At 35.1% G+C, this 15,899-nt stretch overlaps 1 protein-coding gene across 1 annotated transcript; it reads right to left on the bottom strand.

Annotated features, from left to right (window-relative positions):
• Positions 1-7,151: 7,151 nt before the first annotated feature.
• LOC135153547 (uncharacterized) lies at positions 7,152-12,993 on the bottom strand. Its single transcript, XM_064096620.1, has 2 exons — positions 12,768-12,993; positions 7,152-8,359 (listed from the first exon to the last, which is right to left on the bottom strand). Exons 1-2 carry the CDS (start codon positions 12,984-12,986, stop codon positions 8,153-8,155), a joined length of 426 nt encoding a protein of 141 aa, XP_063952690.1. The 5' UTR covers positions 12,987-12,993; the 3' UTR covers positions 7,152-8,152.
• Between the last annotated feature and the right edge of the window lie 2,906 nt (positions 12,994-15,899).

Below are 15,899 nucleotides of genomic sequence, written 5' to 3'. Positions count from 1 at the left end.
TGCTCTTTAGTGATGCTTATGTGTCCTGCCTACCCTTTTTCTATTGTCATCTCCACTTTTGCTATTCTTTGTGACCCCCCTCCCATTTCTGATCTCCCCCCCCCCCCCCCCCCCCCGCTTTTCCTATCTATTGTGATCTCCCTCCCCCCTTCTGTAATAATGCAACATTTGCTTCTGGGTCAATTGCTCCTTCCCTATTAGGGTTAGTGTTATGACATGGGTGTTGGTTCTTCAGTGTAGGATTAGCATTGGGTTAGAGGTTGGGGTTATGTTTGGCTTTAAGGATCTTTCTCCAGAAGAGCAATCGTCTCAGGAGCAAATGTCAAGGAACCCTTATTTGCAAGCCAAATGTGACATTGTTCTTGAGAGCCCAGTTCTTAGTTTTATCATGGGTACTCTACAATGTGTAGATAGTAAATTTAGAAGGTCGAGGTGCATCATTGTGATTTTTTTTTTCTTTTTTAAGGTGCAGTTTCTATTTCATCACAGGTTGAGTGATTTAATTTATTCAAGCCCCCATTTTTACTCTCTTTTTTTTTTTTGGGGGGGGGCAAGTTTATGGTGCACTCACAAAACAAAATTAGTGAAATATAAGTACTGCGTTAATTTCAGCTTATAGAGTACTTTCAAGGACAATGCCACATTTTGACTTGCAGATTCCAGATTATTTTTGGATGAGGAGGAGGTGAATGTTGCAAAATGGAGTGATATTGATGGCACATTTTTTCCCACTTTTCAATGAATGTAGTTTTTCTTCCATAGCAACCATGTGGAATTATGCTATTTGTTATGAAATATTGAATATCCACTTAAATGAATGATTTTTCCATGTTCCTAAAGTGTGAAGTATTAAAAGTTCTTAATTGCCAACAATACATTTTGCAACATTGCAGGTGTTTACAAAGGTGAATTTCACAAAATATAAATTTTAGGTTCGTTTGAAGAGCATTTTCTGACAATGTGCTGCATAATTTGTCACACAATTGATTTGTATTCTATTTTTTACTCAAATGTTTGATTTGTATTTTTGATAATTATTAATTCACTAAAAGGGTGTGAAAAAATACGAGTTAGTGCAAGACAAGGATTGACAATGCTAAAGGGAAGTAAATTTCTTTGGATAACGTTAAGTTTTCAAATATTTCTTGCATTCTTGCATCTGTCACAAAAGGTTTTAAATCAATAATTGGAAGTTTGTTACATTTTTGCTGAAGTGATTGTTAAAATGAGAACATACATTTCATGAAGTTCACCGGATTTATAAATGGCTTTCACAATTAGTTGTTTTATCATTTACGAGCAATACTATTGTCTGCAAAATATAGTGGAATCAAAAGCTCGCGCAACCAAGTGTGAAAGCCCTTGTAGATGGTGGGGGGGGGGGGGGTGAGGGGAAGACAGAGAGGGAAGGGAGAGGAGAGGGATAGATGGGAGAGAGAGAGATAGAGAGGTGGAGGGGTAATAAATACAAGTCACAAAAAGGAGGTGTAATATGATCATTTAATAACCAATCGTCCAGGCAAAATAAATTAAAAATTTAGGCCAATAATGTAATGTGCAAGCATATGTTATTTGCAGAGATACTTGTAGTTCAGATTTTTCAAGTTCACTTGAGAAATTAGAGTAGAATACGGTAGACCGATTTCCCGATGAATTCTTCTGAAAATGATACATTTACTTAACTTTAAATTTTGTTATTTTGCCTGGACGATTTGGGGGAAATATATAAGAAAAATCAATTTTCAAATAATATACATAATTTCTTAACAAAACTTATTTTTAAGCAGATATGAATTAGCAGCCTTATTTGCACCACCTAAAGTATTCAACTCCTCAAATCTATCCAAGTTTAAACCCTAAACTAAGCATTGTATTCTTGTTTTGGCTTGTATTACAATCAGAGTATACTTTGAAAAAAAATTCCATCCGTGCATCATAAGAAATATTTGAATTGCAATCTCAAATCTGTTGGAATGCTATTAGAACAACCTGCAAGATAAATTTTTCCATTATTGAAATACACATTTACTTCTCAGAAGAGACCATATCTGGAATTTTAGGGCCATAATTAGTCTAATTTTGTTTTTCCCAATTTCGAGCCCTCAGATCTTTATTATTAGGCATAGGCATTATTTTACCAATCAGAATTGATTATTGAAATTAAATATTCAAAAACTGAAAACTCTAAAAGCTACCGATAATTTGATCTATGAATAAAATACCCCAAATAGGCTGCCAATTCTGTCCAAAAATATCCTCTCCGAATTCGGTGCTATTACACACTGTTAGATAATACATTGGATAATAATTATAATTAGATAACACATTATTTGATTAACATTTTGTGTGTGGGTGGGTGTATGTATGTGTATAAGAACACTTGTAAGGATGCAACAAACTGAGAATGTTCATTTCCCCCCACATCCACTCATTTTCCAGACAGAGGTTCCAATGTTCCAAAGTGTCCTCTCCTAAAATGAAGCAATTGACAGAACATGTAATTAAAAGATTGAATCCCTATGAAAAAAAAATGTGGCTGACATTATGCCACACAATTTGAAATGATTATCACATCACTTGTTTACAACACACAATACAATTGAAAGGGGAAAGGGCAACTTTTTTGTAGTCAAATGAGACAGCTCGGTAAATCCTGATTGTACCCATACACAGGCCAACTTATTATGATGACATGCTAATCACTTTTGGATACATCCATACAAGCAGTAATTAGTAACAAAATGTGTCTTTGAAGACTATTTACATCATACATTCAATGGAGTATGTCAATTTGCCGCCCTTTAACCCTTATTCTCCCGGGGGGCCATAATGGTCCCCCTCGACATTTTTTGCGATATATCTGCTGCGCAAAATTTTCTGACCTCGCCGCTCACGGACTTTTTACTTTCAAGTCTCGCGCAAATTTTGAGACCAAATTTGTGACGCCCGGTAACGCAGTTACGACATTACGCAATATTATGTAAGTGCATGTCCGACCCAAAATTGCTCAAAAACGTGATTTCATGTACAAATCCAATGCAAATTGCGTATTTAGCCAAAATTCATAAATGTATCATTATTTCTACTTTTACTGATTAAACTTAATTAAATTTGCCTTGTTTATGATCAGAATTAAGTCTGGAACGATTTCCATTGAAAAGACAATAAAACACAAAAAGTAAAAAAACAAAGAAATACATAAGAAATTAAAAAAAATAAAATACATAAGAAATCGGTCTTGGTACCAGAATATTTTTCATTCACAATTGTTAGGAATGCTATAAAGAATATTTTTACCAAAAATTAGCATTCTAGGAGCTTTATTTAGTGAATCAGAGCAAAAAGTATGATTTCATGAATAAATTAGCATAATTAATTCATATAAAATAAAATTTTCGTTGTGATCGTGCAATCCGCGACTGAGATCTTAAGGGGAGGGGGCATAATGCCCCCCCCCCCCGGGAATGACAAGAATCAAAATACCCCGGGAGATTTAGGGTTAAAGCTGATACGGATATTATTACCATTCAGTAGAATAATATATGTATAAATACATTCATAAAACATTTCAGAAATACATTACAACAGAGTTCCTTAAAAAAAAGGAATATCCATGTCTTTGCCAGAAAATAAAATTTACTCACTTAACGATCAGAATTCCATTTTATTTGAAAAATGTTATAACAACAAACGCACGATTTCTACAACACTTTACTATCATTCAATCAGATTGAATGATTTCAGTAGCTTTTAACTGTTGATTCAACTTTGTTGTTTTAACAAGTTTCATGAAACTGATCCCAGATCTATTTCAATTTTTGTCTCCAACGCAGGTTTTATTTTCTATCTGAATTTTCATTGGGGCAGTATGACCTATATTTCTGCATTTATCTTGTGAACTATACCACGATGAAGATAACTACCACCAAGAAAGAAGACTAAAGCATCAATAATCGTACATTACTGGTACAAAGAGCAACTGATTTGCCTGTATGAAAAGGCATATGATATACTCTACTCTTTTATTTATCTATCCATGGTTTCATGTATTTCTTAATTCTATTCATCTGCTCATTTAATTATTTGTATATTTATTAATTACTTAATCTATTTATTTATCTTATTCATTCGTTATTTTATTTATTCATTTTCATTAACTAGCTATCGGTCTATTCATTTATTTATTCACATTGTATGAATTCATCTATTCATTCATTTCATTTCTGAAGTGTTCACCAGATTATGTCTACATTCTATGGTTTGGTCTAAACAATAATCATTACAATTGTGACTAATAGAAAAACAAAAAAAGGTTTCTCGTCATAATTTTCAAGGCATCCAAAATAAATAATCACATTGCGCATGGGCAAGGAGATCCTTAAAGGGATGCTCCAGGCTGAAGATATTTACATCTCGATAAATAGAGTAAAATTTTAATATTTGATAACAAATAACGTAGTTATTGAGTTTTAAAGATTTGCATTATTCCGGTGAAACAGTTCTCGGTGCGTCTTAATGAATATGCATTAGGTGGGCTGGTGATGTCATATCCCCACTTGTTCTTTTGTATTTCATTACACGAAATCAGGTTTATTCCAAAAATTTCTACCAAGAACTAAAAAAAAAAAATGGATTTACAACTGATTAAGTGCATTAGTAATTTCTTGCTGCAACTTATTTCATAATAATGGAGACACATCATTTGCACATTTATTAAAAGAAATGAAACAATTATGATTTCATGTAATAACATAAGAAAAAGGGAAGTGGGGATTTGACATATTTAGCCCACCTATGAATAATAATAATAGAATATTTGTGACGATGTGCATATCACTGTTTTAAAAAAATATTGATAAACTTTAAAATTAAAAAACTTGCTATTTGTTATCCGATTTTGATCAAATTTTCAGCATTTTGCTTTGTGAATTTTACTCTATTTATTTAGATATAAATATCTTAAGCCCGGAGCATCCCTCTAAGCGCACGATAGTGTACAAATTGAAATATTTGTATAATTAAAACAATTAAAAAAAAATGGTGAGCGAGGAATATCATCAACTCTCTCATTTGCATGTCACCGAGTTATCCATGAAACTGTTTTGTGAAAAATAAGCGAAACGATTTTGATTTGATGAAGTTTTTAACGTTATCATTGTCTGATTTATCTATTTATTAGAATATACATTTTTTTCTGGGGTGGGCTTCATAAGCGGATCCAGGGGGCCGAGGGGCCGCCCCCCCCCTATTGGCGGAGCAAAAAAAAAGAAAAAAGGGGAAAGAAAGAAAAAAAGAAGGGAAAAGAAAGGAGAAAAAAGAAGGAGAAACATAAGAGGAAGACAAATGAATAAAGTAAGATGAGGGGAAGACTTGGAAAATAATAAAAAAAAATCTTTAATGTCACGATATAAAATTTTCGCTCGCGCTTTGCGCTCGCATTGCCTGTTAAGTGATTTACAAATCTTGCTCAATATGGAGCTTAAAATATCGAATTTTGAAGACAATATACAATACATATTTCAGCTCGGAAATCGAACTTTCATAATTGATTTACAAATTGATTTTTTTAAGTGCTCTGTAAAAAATCTGTTTTATGGTCTGAATATTAATAATTTCTGCTCGCGCTGCGCACTCGCAAAATTTGATTTGTCTGGTACCTATTATTTTCCTGTATTCCATAAAGTTCAAAATATCCCTATTCAGGTCAGATTGTCAAAACGTATCAGCTCGCATACCTTTTCATATGATGACATAATGTTCTTAGAATGTCCCGGTCCTATGTCAAAACTCAAAGTAACAATAATGAAACATATCATCTCACAATTTTCCTACAAAATGCTTGAAATACAGAGCTTAAATTGACCCCTTTTCAGACCGGAATATCAAATATTTTAAGCTCGAGCTTCGCGCTCGCTTTATTGATTTTCATGATAAAAAAGGGTATAGAGTGCCCAGATTCTAGGTCGAAATCTGAACACGCGCGTGCATGTTTATTCAGATATGCAGCTTGTTCTCTATTTAAATCATTATCCAGTTTAATTTCACAATATCAAAAATTTTCTGCTCGAGCTTTGCGCTTGCATTATTAATGTATGAAGATTTTCATTTACACATCCTTTCATGGTTTACAAAACATGAATAGAGTGTCCCATTTTAGGTGTAAATCTCGAATTTTTCCGCTCGCGCTTCGCGCTCGCATCAACTGTTTAATTATATACTTATCCTTTTTACGATTCCAAAAAGTGCTTAGAATTTCCATTCTTCAGGTAGAAATGTCAAAATTTTCAGCTCGCGCTTCGCATTATTTTGATAGTTGAAATATGTTACGTCTTCATGGCTAACTGCAAGCAGCCGTTAAGAGACCCTTTTTTTTATCAGATCCAAACGTACATGTATATTAAATAATTTTTTTGGATACACATCTCGTTTAGGATAACAAACAATGCCCAGAGTGTTTAAATTTTAGGACAAAATACATGAAATAAAAAGTAAATAAAATAGCTCGCACTATTTAAATAAGGCTTATGAGATTATTACATATTTATGTTGATTTATCAGAATAAAGCTTAGAAATGACCCCTTCAAAGAAACAAACAAAAATCAGCTTCGAGCGGCCGATCGGGGAAAATGTGGCTGAAATATCACAGATCCCATCATGATGGGATCTGGTGCCATCACCCATCTGGTGCCATCACCCATCATGCCATCTGGTGCCATCACCCTTGCTGCTCCGATCGTCTAAAATTAAAAGTATAATTATGAGAAATGTACTAGAAGTTGATTTTTGTGTTTCTGAAATAACAAATAAGTGCATACGATATTTTCATCTGAACTAAACTTATCTCTCGGGACCTCGAATGGGGCATAAGCGATTATATTATGACACCCTGGTTTGAAAAAAAGCTTTCTCAACACAAATCTTATGAACAAATCAGAAAATAAGTTAAAAGACATATTTCAAAGATAACATACCTTCATAGAAAAGGCATTTGAGTTACTGGACGAGGAATTTCCCCGCCCCCCCCCCCCCACTCCGGGGTCGGAAGGACCGCATGCGTGTTCCCAAAATGTCCAGTAAAGGGGTACTTTTTCGCGGGACAAGTCCGGCCCGCTAATTGTAAAAAAAGGGTTGTATTTGTATTTTCACCCAGAGATTTCTTTAAAAAAGGGGGTGTTTTTTATCTCTCTCTTTGGACTCCTGAGAAATTTTAAAAGGGGGTTATATAGAATATCTTGAATAACATAGAAAATTGATCAAATCCCGGCATCAAATTCCTGCTAGTTTTGAAAGCTCATTCCGGATTATTTCATTTTGAAAAGTAAAGTACGGACCTTTTGTTGAAATGAGAGCTCACCTGAAATAGGGGGTACATTGGGCAGTTTTTCGGATTTAGGGGGGTCTCCAAAGCAAAAAAAAGCCCGCGAAAAGCCCTCGAAAGGGGGGGGGGTTCAGAAATTTGGAAGACCTTCGATAGGGGGGGGTGCTTTCAAAGGGAGGGAACGAGCATATAGGCGTACCCTAAACACTGAGTAGGGGGGGGCGGGGGAATTTCTCTCCTTATCTCAAGGAACATCAGCGTGATTGGATGACATCTACTCTTTCCTTCTCTCTCTCGTCTCCTTTACCATTTTCTCCCTTTTGTTCTTCTTCCTACCCAGTCTTTCATGCTTCAGGGTCATAAGGGAATAGATTGGTTAGACCTCCACTGATTACATCAAGGATCATCAGAACCTCCATTAATTTGATGTGGTGTCTGGATTATGTCTGGTTGCTAAGTGTGGTGCCTGGATGATGTCTGGTTGCTTAGTGTGGTACCTGGATGCTGTCTGGTTGCTAGGTGTGGTGCCTGGATGATGTCTGGTTGCTAGGTGTGGTGCCTGGATGATGTCTGGTTGCTAGGTGTTGTACCTGGATGTCTGGTTGCTAGGTGTGGTGCCTGGATGATGTCTGGTTGCTTGGTGTGGTACCTGGATGATGTCTGGTTGCTAGGTGTGGTGCCTGGATGATGTCTGGTTGCTTGGTGTGGTGCCTGGATGATGTCTGGTTGCTAGGTGTGGTGCCTGGATGATGTCTGGTTGCTAGGTGTGGTGCCTGGATGATGTCTGGTTGCTAGGTGTCGTGCCTGGATGATGTCTGGTTGCTTGGATGCTGTCAGGTTGCTTGGTGTGGTGATTGTATGCTCTCTGGTTGCTTGGTGATGTGCCTGGATGCAGTCTGGATGCTTGGTATGGTGCTTAGATGCTGTCTAAATGATGTATGGATGCTGTCTGGTTGCTTGGTGGGTTCAGTCTTTGATGATTCATGTGGGAGTTCATCTATCTCTTCATCAAAGAAGGCCGAAGCATACGCGATGCAATCCTGCATTCATGGAAACAATTAAAACGGATACAGCCATCATACATATTGATACCTAATTCTCTTCCAAAAATAAAATGCATGAATTTCATGTAAATTAAACAGGTTTTTTTTTTTTAATATGTGATTACAAGCAATTCATTTGCCCCTACTTGATAAAAGTAGGAGAATCCGCAAATCTTGAAATTTGTATCCAGTAGATCAACCATTGAGCTTTCTACATGCACAGCCTCACTACAATTCAAATTGTTCAAAAGTTTTTATTCGGGGAAAAAGTGGCACGATGTCAATGTCACAACGTCAAATGTTCTCATTATACTTAATAGAATATTATGAGGTTCTCATTTATACGTTGAGGTAAAAAATTAGACGAGTGGAACGCATCTGGGAGTCTCGCCTGCATTTACCATGATTAGGAAATTCAATATAGTAGCAGTTCCAACTTTGAAAACAATTACATGTAAGATGAATAATAATGATAAACACATTCATATGATAATAAAATCCTAAGTTCGCCGACCTCAAATAATGTTTGACCTTAAGTAAGAAACTTGTTTTCCTTTCGTATTTTGTGTGTTATAAAATAACCATTCTCACAGAGTTTAATTTTACTTTTGTCTCAGTCATGCCACTGTGTACTGGCAAAAATGCCGAATGGTACCCGGAATTACTAGATTTATTACCCCTATTTATGTTTAACATGATACTATACTGAAAATTTCAAAATTATCTTGAAAATTCAAAATCTTGACCTTTGGTTGAAGGGGTATTCCAGGCTGTAAATATCATGATTTGAACAGATAAAAGAAATCAGACGTACAAAACACTGAAAATCTCTTCAAAATCGGACAAGGAATAACAAAAATATGACATTTTAAAACTTTGCATTATTTCGGCACAACAGCTCTTACTGTGCATGTCCTCATAATAATGCAATGAGTAAGCTGATGACTACACATCCCCCACTTTTTTATTTTGTTATACAGTGTGTCCCACAAAAAACGAAACCGAGGTTTAGCGATGATTTATCATAACTTAAGCACAAATTCAATAAACAAATGACCCATCATTGCAAAGCTTAGAATATCTTCTTTTAGCTGATATAATATACAAAATTTTTCACTCACGCATGAGTGAGTAAAAACAATTTGAAGAAAGGATAACAAAAAGTCATTTGGCGGGGTGTATCAAAATTTAAAAAAAGAAAATCACAGACGTAAAAAGTTCGATATCTGCTCTTTAATTTGATAGCTAAACAGCAGAAAATGGTCAAGAAATAACAAAGTTATGTATCTTCGAAACAATGCTTGTATTTCCATAAGTTCATGAAACACGCGTTTTCATCGGTTTCCCACTGAAGCTATCGCACAGTTTACAAAAAGAACGAAGTGTCGATTAAGTCTAAAAGCTATCCTGTAAAACCTCTTCGCTTTATGAAATTATTGGAATTCAAGGTTTATTTCAAATAAACAGAACTTTCTTATTTCTTGACCATTTTCTGTAATTGAGGTATCAAAGTAAAGAACAGATATTGAACTTTTTAACTTTATTTTCTTTTTTGAAACTCGGATACCGTCCGCCAAGTGACTTTTTGGTTTCCTTTCTTCAAATTGTTTTTGCTCACCCAGGCATGAATGAAGAATAATCTAAGTTATTTTAAATGAAAGAGGAGACCGTAATGATAGGTCATTTTGTCTATTGTATTTGCGATTAAGGCATGATAAATTATCTATAAATCTCGGTTTCGCTTTTCGTGGGACGCACTGTTTATAAATGTATATGATCATGTTCATTCATATTTTTCACACCAAAAATGAAAACAATTGGATTAAAATTGAATTAATGCATAAGGTACTCATTTTTTCTAACCTATTTTATTTTTGACAAGGAAAAGTATGAAAATATGAAATAATTCTGATTTTATGCATCAACACAAGAAAGAGAAAAGTGGGGACATGACATCATATATGATGGATATTGATAGCAGTGTGCAAATACATGTAAATGTTTTCACAAAATGTTGCTAAAGTTTAAACTTCATTAACTTCGTCATTTGTTATCAGATTCTGATGAACTATTCATCGATTTGCTTGGTGAATTTGACCCTTCTTTACTTGAAATCATTTTCAGCCCGGAGAACCACTTGAAGTGTTTTTCAGGTTACTGACCCCCTAATGATCTGTGACTTTCGCCGCTGACAATGGATTTATCATTTGCCGATACTCAAAGAAAAAACAATATTAAGATTTTCATATTATATCTTACAATATAACAAAGAAATAGTAAATGGGTGAAGTCAGTTCCCTCATTTGCATACTAACCACAGTATGCACTGAACTGTTTACTGGAAAGCAAGCGAAACTTGAAAATGTCAAAATTTCTCAAAGCTCATGTCTGAATTAAATGACTTTTCTTTTATTCATTAAAAACCGATTTTTGTTTTAATGTGTTGCATGCATTTATAAGTACTTTGCATAATATTCCTATATCCTCCTGGACTCGTTTCATAAAGACTGATGTATGAAGCACTTCACTTACCAAAAGACACCCCTTTTCTTCCATGGTCCCCAAGCCCAGCATCTGTACTCCACCGGTTGTAGTCCTTAACACTACAATTTTAAAGGTCAAGTCCACCCCAGAAAATTGTTGATTTAAATCGATAGAGAAAAATCAAACAAACATAACGCTGCAAATTTCATCGAAACCGGATGTAAAATAAGAAAGTTATGACATTTTGAAGTTTCGCTTATTTTTCACAAAACAGTTAAATGCACAACTCAGCGATATGCAAATGAGAGAGTCAATGATGTCCATCACTCACTATTTTTGTTTTTTATTGTTTGAATAATACAAAATTTCAATTTTTACAGATTTGACAATAAGAACCAACTTTGAATAACCATAAACTGTTAAATTAATGGTAAATCCACATGTTCAGGGAGAAATAAAACTTTGTTTCACTTGACAAGGAGGAAAAATAGAAAATTTCATATTTCATATAATAAAATACAAAATAGATAGTGAGTGGGTGACGTCATCAGTCTGCCAATTTGCATACTGACCAGGATGTGCATATAACTGTTTTGTGAAATTAAGCGAAACTTTAAAATGTCATAAACTTTCTTATTTTACATCCGATTTTGATGAAATTTTAAGTGTTTTGCTTGTTGGATTTTTCTCCTTTTTTCAAAATCAACTTTTAGTTGGGGTGGACTTGTCATTAAGTACAAGTCCGCTGTATTTCTCCAAGACTAGGTAGACAAATGTGAGCGCGAGTCAATTGAGGAATTTTATCGGTTTGGGGGGTTCACACACTCTGAAATTTCAATTCTCATTTCTTTTACTATGTATATATATTTTTTTTGCATCACAAACCGGGATAAAGAAGTTACTAACAAAAAATAAGGTGACGTACAAAAGGGTGCGCGGGCACAACACAAGCGGTTGGTTGCAGAGAGGGTTAAATTCTGAAAAGATAATGTCATCTACGAAAATGTTATTCTCTTTTATCCTGGATTTTTTTTCTTCTATTTTTCTATCTATCTGTTTCTAACAATATCTGTAAGGAGTGGTTTTATTAATACGTAAAATTCAGAGAGAAAAAATGCATATACACAGCAATTAATCTCGCCATTAGGAACCGTGAGCGTGTACTCTTCTTGATGATACTTGTCATATGATTTGTAATAAATATTATGTTTGAATTATTGGATGGGGGGGGGGGGGGGTAATAATACACGCACCCCCCCCCCGTGTGTGATTGATACCCATTTTGTCTCTTATATCATGGAAACACCCAAATATGACAACTATTACTACCATCATCACAATAATCATCATTATCATTATGAAGATAATAATAATAATAATAATAATAATAATAATATTAATAATAATAATGATAATAATAATAATAATAATATATTTATCAGTATCATCAAGATAATACTTTATGATTCATCATATTAAAATTACGATCTTCGACCTTAAATTATTGGTGGATGCTTACACAGGCCGGCCCCACCTGAAATATTTGGGCGATATATCCCCCACCGTTTTGAAAATTTCCCAGGGGGTCACTGTCATCACAAGGTGGACACTTCCAGTTTAAAAGAGGACCCTAAACAAGAAATCTCACTTCGACTTCAAATTACAATACTGAAACAAGCATTTTGTCATGTTTCACAGCCATAAATATTGTTACAAATATTCTTCTTTTTTTTTCACTACGCAGACTGGGCTGGTAAAAAGTATCAAATTTTCCCGTGATTTGTGCGATTTGATACTAGTGCTGTTATTCGCGTACATGATCGCCAATCACGCATTATAATTATGGACAACAGAACAAGCAAGGTCCAACTTGTAATGACACTTGCTCCTTGGAGAATATTTAGATAATTATTTCACTTACCTTGTCATCGCCAAACTCATGTTTAAAATCACTGCAGTTTCTATCTATTTCTCCCGTGTACGCAGTAATATCAGGAAAAGAAAATCTGTTTGATGTCCAGTTATTTGAGAACACAATTCCGCTGTTTATAGATTTGCTGTCTTCGTGGTCGTTGTGGCGCCTTCTCATATACGCCATTACTGTTGTCAAATGGCTTGCATTCCTGTCGACAAAAGACATTCACTTTCGGCTGCCCATCAGCTTTTCAAAATTTCCCGCCATTGTGTGCTCATTCGCCTCAGTGCATATACCACATGGACCTATTGTGAATGAACACTCGGCATACTGTTAATGGGTTAGCAGTGATTGTCCGCATCGTTTTAAAGAAACTCCATGCTTATTGTATGGGCTTCAGTTTGAACACTGATAATATTTATGAGCAGATAGACGGGTCAATATATGGTTTGACCCGGAACAAATTGCAACAAATGATTTTTCAACGGTATTTTGTACTATTTGACCTCAGGAATAACATACTAAAAATCTACCAAAATCTGCATCCGGGAAAGTGGTTATTTTTAAGATGTCATCCAAGATGGCCGCCATTCACTAAAAATTGATATAACTCACTCATTATCCACCCCAGAATCATATTTGGGTTCATATTCCATGGTCCAATGGGTAAAAGAATTTATTTATACAAGTTAGAGTGAATATTAGCACTCCAGGGTACCAGGAAAATCCAAGATGGCGCCCAAAATGGATGCCGTAGTCTAAAAACTCCACAATTCATCTATTACTTACTTAAGTGGCTTTAATTTGGTTTCCATCCGATTGTTTTAATGATGAAGTAGTACGTCGGGACAGGTTACAAGGACAGCCAGTGGTCTGGTGTGTCCAAAAATTCAAGATGGCTTCCAAAAATTGAGTTTAAAATGGCTGTTAATCCTTAAAATGGACATAGCTCATATCACATCAACCTGAGAGATATGATTTTGGTGTCTAGACCATGGTTTCAATTGTCAAATAATACATTGGGACAAGTTACAAGGACAGTCAGTGGTCCAGTATGTTCAAAAATCCAAGATGGCTTCCAAAAATGGAGTAAAAAATGCTGTTGCTACTTAAAAAAAAACCAACAAAGTTTGTTCAATATTCGGGAATATGATTTTTTGTGCCTATACCATGGTTGAATGGGTCAAATAATAAATTGGGATAAGTTACAAGAACGATTGGTGGTCAAGTATGTCCAAAAGTCCACGGTGGCTTAAAAAATAGTATAAATTAGCCGCGATGGTATTTAAAAATGGACATAGTTCATGTTTTATTCGTCAAGGGCATATGATTTTGTTGCCTATATCATGGTTTCAAAAGGCAGAAAATTAGTTACAAGGACAGTCAGTGGTCCAGTATGTCGAAAATACAAGATGGCTTCCAAAAATCGGAGTCTAAATGACTGCTGTTACTTTTAAAATGGACATAGTTCATTTAAAATCCACCTAGGAGATATGATTTCGGTGTCCACACTATGGTTTCATGGTTAAAATAATACGTTTGGACTGGTTACATTGATATGCAGTTGTCCAGTTCGCCTAAAACACAAGAGGGTTTTTAAAGGAATCTAAAACGACTCATATCATTCAATAGTGGTCAGAGTTCTACAATATTCATCTGCAAGAAATAATGTTGGTGTCCAAATTGTGGTATGAAGGGTCAAATGATACATTCAGACAAGTAAACAGGATGGTTAGTACTCCATTTTGTCAAATAATCCATGATGGATTCTAAAATTTCATCAAAATGGGTGCTGTTACCAACTCATTAAACAATATGATAACTTGTCCCCATGCATTTAAGTGTAGGCACCAAGATTATTTCTAACAGGTAGATATTTTATGTAACAGTAGTCACTTTAGAACCCATTTTTTAAGCCAACTTGGATTTTAAGGCAAAATGGATAGCTGCATATCATGGTAACCAGTCCCAAAGTATTGTTTGGCCCTTGAAACCCTAGTGTAGACACCAAAATAATATCCCCATGGTGTATTTATAATGTTCTACATCCACTTTTAAGTAACAGCAGTCATTTAAGACCCCTATTTTTAAATCCATCTTTGATTTTTGGACATACCTGACACCTGACTGTCCTTTCAACTTAACCCAAGGTATTGCTTGACCCTGTAAACTCTAGTATAGACAGCAAAATCATACCTCCAAGGTGTATTTATAATAAACTATGCATACTTTTAAGTAGCAACAGTCAATTTACACCCCATTTTTTTGAAGTAATCTTTGATTTTTTTTTTAAACAGACAACTGACTGGTCTTGTAACTTACCCTAGTGTATTACTTGACCCTTCTAAACAATGCTTTTAACACCAAACTCATATTCCCCAGACAGATATTAAACAAACTATGTCCTTTTATAAGTAACATCAGACATATTTTTACTCCATTTTTGGAAGCCATCTTGTAATTTTTGACATACTAGACCACTGACTGCCATTGTCTTGTCCATTTATATAATTTGACCCTTGAAACCATAGTTTAGACACCGAAATCATATCTCACAGCGGATTGAAAATGAGCTATGCCACTTTAAAGTATCAACAGCCATTTAAGAATCAAGTTTTGGAAGCCATATTGGATTTTTGGTCATACCAGACCACTGACTGGCCTTAAAACCTGTCTTAATGTATTATTTTGGCCCTTAAACCAGTGGTTTAGATACCAAAATTGCATCTCCCATGCCGATATGAAATAAGCTATGTCCGCTTCAAGTAGCAGCAGTCAATTTAGAATCAATTTTTGGAAGCCAACTTAGATTTTTTGACCGACCAGGCCACTGACTTTCCTTGTAACTTGCCCTAACGTATTAATTGATCCTTGAAACTAGTGGTTTAGACACCAAAATCACATTTCCAGGCCGATATGAAAGGAGCTTGATCCGCTTTAAGTATCAGCAGCATATTTCTAATACCATTTTTTGGACGCCGTCTTCGATTTTTGGACATACCATAGCATTGACTGTCCTTGTAACTTATCCTAATATATTATTTGACCCTTGAAACCAGTGGTTTATACATCAAAATCACATATCCAGGCCAAAATGAAATGAGCTTTGTCCGCTTTAAGTATTAGCAGCCGTTTCAG

This window comes from Lytechinus pictus, chromosome 3, assembly GCF_037042905.1.
Source record: "Lytechinus pictus isolate F3 Inbred chromosome 3, Lp3.0, whole genome shotgun sequence".
Lineage (NCBI taxonomy): Eukaryota > Metazoa > Echinodermata > Echinoidea > Temnopleuroida > Toxopneustidae > Lytechinus > Lytechinus pictus.
This window is presented reverse-complemented; position numbering and strand designations above follow the sequence as displayed.